The following is a 6329-nucleotide window of genomic DNA, read 5'->3' as shown; positions in this document are numbered from 1 at the left end:
CAAGAAAAAAGTTGCAAAATCAAGAGCGAATACTGCAACTGTTAACGGAAGTTAAAGATGACTTTAAGTCGTTGAATGGCAGTAAGTCAAAACTAGCCAAGGGAAAGAATGATTTAATTCGATCGCGTGATTTCGGAAGTGAAGTGATTCAGATTAACTTAACTTAATTTTCTTTTTTATTTCTACTCATCACTTTGATTGTAAGCTCAAACTTTGAATTTTGTCCTTCTGTATACGGAACGCCTATAGAGTGTATTTTAAAAGGAATTTTTTTTCTTTTTAATCAGCTTCTGAAAATAAAACACAACTTATCAAATTTTACAAAAATGGATTTACTCCTCATATATTTTATTTCTTTATAATTCAATTTGAAAGTTTAAAAAAAATGCCGGTTCTTATTTCCTCACGTACTCGCATTTTTGTGAAGGATTGCACAAACATTTAACCATTTTCCCATCTTCCGTGGATCGTACCTGCTTTTCCGCTCTTTTCCTCAAATTTATTCAAAAGCCTCTTTTGACATGTGAAACTTTTACGGAAATCTATATTTATTATTATTATTATTATTATAAATTTAGCCAGAGAATAAATTCTAAGACTAAAGTCTCAAAGCACTAGCATCTAGGGCTATCAGCTTTTATTAAAAAACTCTACCGCACTTGAGGTTTGAACCCACGACTATTGAGTTGCTAGTCGAGACTCTTGCCTACTCGGCCACTCAGGCGGATAATCTACATTTAATAATATATATTTATTTTAATTTACTTTGTAGACAAATATATAAAGGCATTTACCTACACATTTTCGATATTGCCGAAGTTCCCCTACTCCCAAGTAACTTAATATGAGAAAAGGAACCATTGCGTCTGATGTGTGATATATTTCTCAACATTGCTTGATTATTTAATAACAACCTTTTACTTATCTTTCTTTTTTGGTTCGTTAAGTTAAATGGATTTGGATTTACTGATAAGATCAATATATTCGATAGAGCGATGAGTTCTCATTATTTGCGACAATGATAGTGACAGTATATCATAACGTATGGAAAGATTGATGATGTAGAACTGAATATGAGATTTAACGAACTAAGATTAATAATTAGACAATTGAAGCAAAAAACAAAAAAAAAAACGATTTAATTTACTTGCCTTTCACAAATCTAAAACTTTTTATTTTGGTTCACTCCGTTTGTAAGTAAAAAATGTTTCTTGCAATTCATTCTATTTTTACTTTACAGCTACTTTCTTTTACAAATGAAGCATACATATAGCAAAAAAGGTCGAAACTCGAAAACGAAAGTTAGTTAACGCCATACAATGTCAGTGCCAACCCGTTTGCCAAAAACGACACAAACAAAAGCGAAACAACAACTTTATAGTAAAGTGCTAATTAGACGTTTTCGATAGTTGCCATTTTGTGTTGGATTATATCGGCTCTTAGATGCTTACAATGAAATGCGTCCGCGACCTTAGAAAAAGACTGCTGATTTTATATGGTTGCTTCTCCAAGAGTAAATAATATTTTACTTTATCCTGATTGGTTCCATTGAAATTTCACACAGTGTCATCAAGCATTCTCGTATTTTAGCAAATAACACAAAAAGAGCAAATGCACTTGAGATTTTTGCTACCGCCAGACCACGTTTATCGCCAACATGAAAAAAATAATTTTTCAACCTTCCGTTTCATTTGAAAATGAAACTTAATCACATATAATTTATACATCACTGATTTTCTTTTCAAAAACGACGCACGCACAACTTTTAAAAATATGCCAAAAATTTGCGTTCGTGCATAACGCAACGCAAGTGCATCTACATTTATATACGTGCAATCGATTTTCTTTTGACAATTCGTGCGCCACGCATAAGGCATACCGTAATTAGCAATTGTGTGCGCAGGTCTTCACTAAGTTACGCGGTGTTCTAAAACTAGCGGCTAAATAACGACAACCAACTTCACTTGTTTATAAACAACAGCTTTTATTTAATGACATTTCACTGCGAAAACGACTTTATGTTTAACAGTTTTCAAATTTGTTGATAAAACATGGTAAACTCTTTCATTAACTAACAATGTGAATAAAAATAAAATCATCGTTATTTCAGCTATTCTATTCATTCTTCAAATCATTGGTTGGCAAAGATGTAGTGGTGGAATTAAAAAATGATTTAAGGTACGCTGTGGACAATCACATTTACTTTTATTTGTTTTAAGAATTTAAGTATCCTTTTTGGTAATTCTTGCAGCATTTGCGGCACTTTACATTCAGTGGACCAATATCTAAATATCAAACTGACCGACATTAGCGTAACAGATCCGGAAAAGTACCCTCACATGTTATCGGTAAAAAATTGTTTTATACGCGGTTCGGTGGTACGTTATGTTCAGCTGCCTGGTGATGAAGTCGATACACAACTATTGCAGGATGCCGCACGTAAAGAGGCGGTTGTCAGTATCAGATGAAATGCATCTGAAAGGGGCAGGGGCAATTAGTTTTTTAAGTTGTACCCTTGAAGATAAATGTGTAAACACCGTAACTTAAATCCAATATAATAGTTTGAAATATTTGGAAATCTAAATTTGAAAAGAAAAAGTTGGAACATAACAAAGATTTCCTAATCGAACTTTATTTTAAGAGAATAAGAATATGAATAGAAATTCAATAATGCACCATTCGGGAAGTCTTTTTTTTCCACTTTGATCTTTAATAAAATCACATCTATGCTATTGCTTTTATAGCTTGATCTTGAGTGTAACTAAGGAATGAGCGAAGATAGCTGAATTACGTTTGACCGTCTTGGATGGATTAAAACGATGCTAAAGCTAAATGCTTTAAACTTTAAGAAATCCATCAACGTTTAGATGGATTGCAGGATTCTTGTAGGTTATGGCGAAAGGCGCTAAATTCGTAAGGCTACAAATTCTTTGAACTGAAATTCGTTCTCTCTGCTTGCAGAAATTGAATATGAGACGGCCACGAATTAATTTAATTTCTAAAAGGCTTACAACTCTTAAAAAGTACTATTTGACTTCGATTTCTGTTTTTTTACATATCAGGTTGAAAGAATGGGCAAATTATTCTTGTCTTACTGATAACATATATATTTTGATCTTAACAAATATTCTAAAATGAATTTTCACTTTTTCGCTAAAGTGTTGAGATCATTATCGTAATCGCACTAGAGAGCGGATAGATATGTCTGACTCTGTTATTCTTTTTTCATTTTTTTTTTTTTTTTGGTATGTTGAACAGAGATGGACTAAGCCAATAGATTTGTGGCTTATATGTCCAGACTCTGTTATTCAAGACCAACGTTTGGGACGTCTAAAATAAACGCATAAGAAAAAAAGTTAAACAAATTCAAGCAGATGTACAATAGTTTAGACTGAAAACTGTAAAATTGTTTAAGTAGAAACAATCGCAAATTTAGGACTGTAACAAATGCATCAATACAAATTTATGGAAAGAGCAAGAAATACAAGCCCGCAGGCGCACCACATCTAAAAAAGTTTGGAAAACTCCAATTAACTAATAAAGTGTGCATAAAATCTTGCAAAAATACTGAAAAGTTAGCTTCCTCTTTCATTTTCATTATTTTCAACGATTTGAAATTGCTCATTTCTAGGCAAAGCATTAATATTATCTTCCTCTGTGTGAGTATTGAACATATGTGCACACATTCACACCTATTTATATGTAAGTAAACCTATAGCGAGAACCCATAATCTAGTCGCATTAGCAAACTTAGAAAATGTATAAAAGATTTATCATTGTTTTTGAAAAACAAATGTAGTATTAGCCTTTGCATTAGATCAAGTCATACGTAACCTCCATTTTTAGTAGACATTTATTTTACTTTCTCAATGAAATTATAGCTAAATTATATTGATTTATTATGTATTCGCCACTATTATGTTTGACCTTCTGTCATCTTCCTGGTAATTTATCAACTCCTTCTTTGTAAAATATGGTTGACTTGGACTAGAAGAAATTGAAGGTTCAGAATTGAAGGTTTTTCCATTCAAAAAGTTGTTTTGTAAGAAAAAGAGTTAGTCTATGGTGTAAGGTCCGGGAAGTAAGGTGGGTTGGTAAAACGGACCATCCAGGCTGAAGAATTTCCTTTTAAGTCGGCTTTGCTGTTTCTCTTGCAATCTTTGCAGCTGCTGGACCTATCTGTCTGTAGTTATCATTAAATTTGATTTCAGAAGCTCGTAATGAATTATGCCTGGGCAATCCCATTGCACACAGAAAAATTTTTTTACCATGGTGTTTGCTTTCGGATCTGATCGTGATGACTGATCCCTATCAACCACTGTTTTTGCGGACGTTATTGTCATAGGTAACCCATTTTTCATCCCCTATTACAATCTTGTTTAAAAAAGCATCGATTTTTGTCCCTGAAAGCAGAATTGTGGGGACTGACACGCAATCATCTTTATTCCATTCATCAAAATTGTGAAGTACTATATTCCTAACTTGCCAACTTGTCCTAATTTTTCCAGCTGATCATTAATAGTTGATTAAAGACTAACTGTATCCTCATCTATATAGTGAAAACAAAAACTTGTTCGTTTCAGTGACTTGCAGTGGGTAAATGCGAGTAGTATATTCTACCTACCCCCATCGGAAGCTATCTATGACTCGATTTTATATAAAAACGCGTTTACGTCGTAATAAATATCATTGAATTTCTCCTTCCATCAAGCGGCATAAGATGAGCAAAAGAGATTATTTAATAATAGTTCATTTACCTTTCACTAATTTGAAATTTTTTGTTTTATTTCTGTTCGTATGTAAACCAATTTTCTTTAGATTTTATTTTCCTTTTATTGCTAGGAGATAGTAACGTATCTGAAAGTCAGGTGACGTTTTCGTTTTTCGGCTGGTTTGGGATCACTTAGATGACAGCATTCAATATTGTGTGATACCCATCGCTTTTTTGCGGTCACGTAAGCCCAACAGCTGTTAAATACACGCTCTCATAGTTGTCAAATTAGGCGAAAGCAAAACATGTCACGTTTTACTTTAGTTATGACTGTTTTTAACTAGTATTAATTGTTTAGAGTTGCAGTGAAAGCAGCTGTAAGTTGAAAACAAAATAAATCCCAAATAAAATTGTTTACTTACAAGGAGTTGAATGAAGACAAACAACTAAAAAAAAAAACCAAACGAAACAGAAAATTAATGACCAAAAAAGTTTGAATTAGCCATAAAAAGTAAAAACTATTTTTCCTTTAAGATTTATGCAGAATTTCTTTTAATACATATCTAGCACAATTGTTAGCTACACTTTGCAACTTATTGTAAGCTATCATATACATTAACCCCATGAGATATAAGCTTTAAGACTTTAAGCATAACCATGTTACAGCTATGCCCAGGTTTGCACCCCCGATTCATTAGCACACAGCAATGTCCTCGTATGCAGATGCAGCCTTAGCTTATCGGTCATCAAGCGGTCCATAACCTTCGACAAAAAAGGAAGGATACTAAGTGGGCAGAAGTCTTCAGGGAGAACTGGCAATGGTTTTTTCCTGATAGGAGTAACTATCCTAATTACCTTCCAACTATCAGGAAATGTAGACGACGTGATTTACAACATGAGTCAAAGGCAGAATAATGTCGAGAAGAATTAGTTTCAAATCTCTGCTGTTAATATTGTCATGCCCCGTAGCATTTGCTTTGATACAATGCACTGACTACTACACTTCCTCATTTGTGAAAATCCGATAATGAAAGGTTTTACTGCGTGGATACAATGCATAATCATAAAAGCAAAAACCCATCACAAAACACAATTGGATCTGAAGAAGTAGTCATTAAACCTATCAGCGCAAACTTCGAACACTGGCGGGCTCTTATTAATGTCAATTTCTCAAAGATTCCTCCACAGTAGTTTCGAGCTAAAATTCACACGTTTTACAATAGTATTGTCTCTTTATACCCCTTGTAACAACATTCGCTCTATTCCTATATCTACGATACGCTTCCCAATTAAAGGCGTTAAGACAACGCTTCTGTTCCTATATACGCCATTACGGAACTTGATTGCATTTCTAATCTCCGCAGGAAACTATGGCGGATTTGAGAGACAAACATCACACACTTTCATTGGTACATAACCATTAAACAGCTCGTATGTATGATGCTCTAAATAAGCAACCTGCTTACTCAAGATCGATAAATATCAAACAGTATTCCAACTAGCTCGAAAGGAATTATCCCTTAGCCATTCCAAGTCAACTGACTTAAACTCTCTATAGCTAAATGACCTTCGCTTACCACTGTCACTGTTAATAACAATGTCCATAACAAGAAGCAAA

The 6329-nt window shown here is 33.7% G+C and overlaps 1 protein-coding gene across 1 annotated transcript; it reads left to right on the top strand.

Annotated features, from left to right (window-relative positions):
• Positions 1–1970: 1970 nt before the first annotated feature.
• Positions 1971–2680, top strand: LOC119632241 (U6 snRNA-associated Sm-like protein LSm2). Its single transcript, XM_038025049.1, has 3 exons — positions 1971–2054; positions 2111–2178; positions 2252–2680. Exons 1-3 carry the CDS (start codon positions 2052–2054, stop codon positions 2466–2468), a joined length of 288 nt encoding a protein of 95 aa, XP_037880977.1. The 5' UTR covers positions 1971–2051; the 3' UTR covers positions 2469–2680.
• Positions 2681–6329: the final 3649 nt, after the last annotated feature.

This window comes from Glossina fuscipes, unplaced genomic scaffold (genome assembly GCF_014805625.2).
Source record: "Glossina fuscipes isolate IAEA_lab_2018 unplaced genomic scaffold, Yale_Gfus_2 1, whole genome shotgun sequence".
In the NCBI taxonomy this organism is placed as follows: Eukaryota; Metazoa; Arthropoda; class Insecta; order Diptera; family Glossinidae; genus Glossina; species Glossina fuscipes.
Note: the sequence above shows the minus strand (reverse complement) of the source record. Positions and strands in the feature narration are given on the sequence as shown.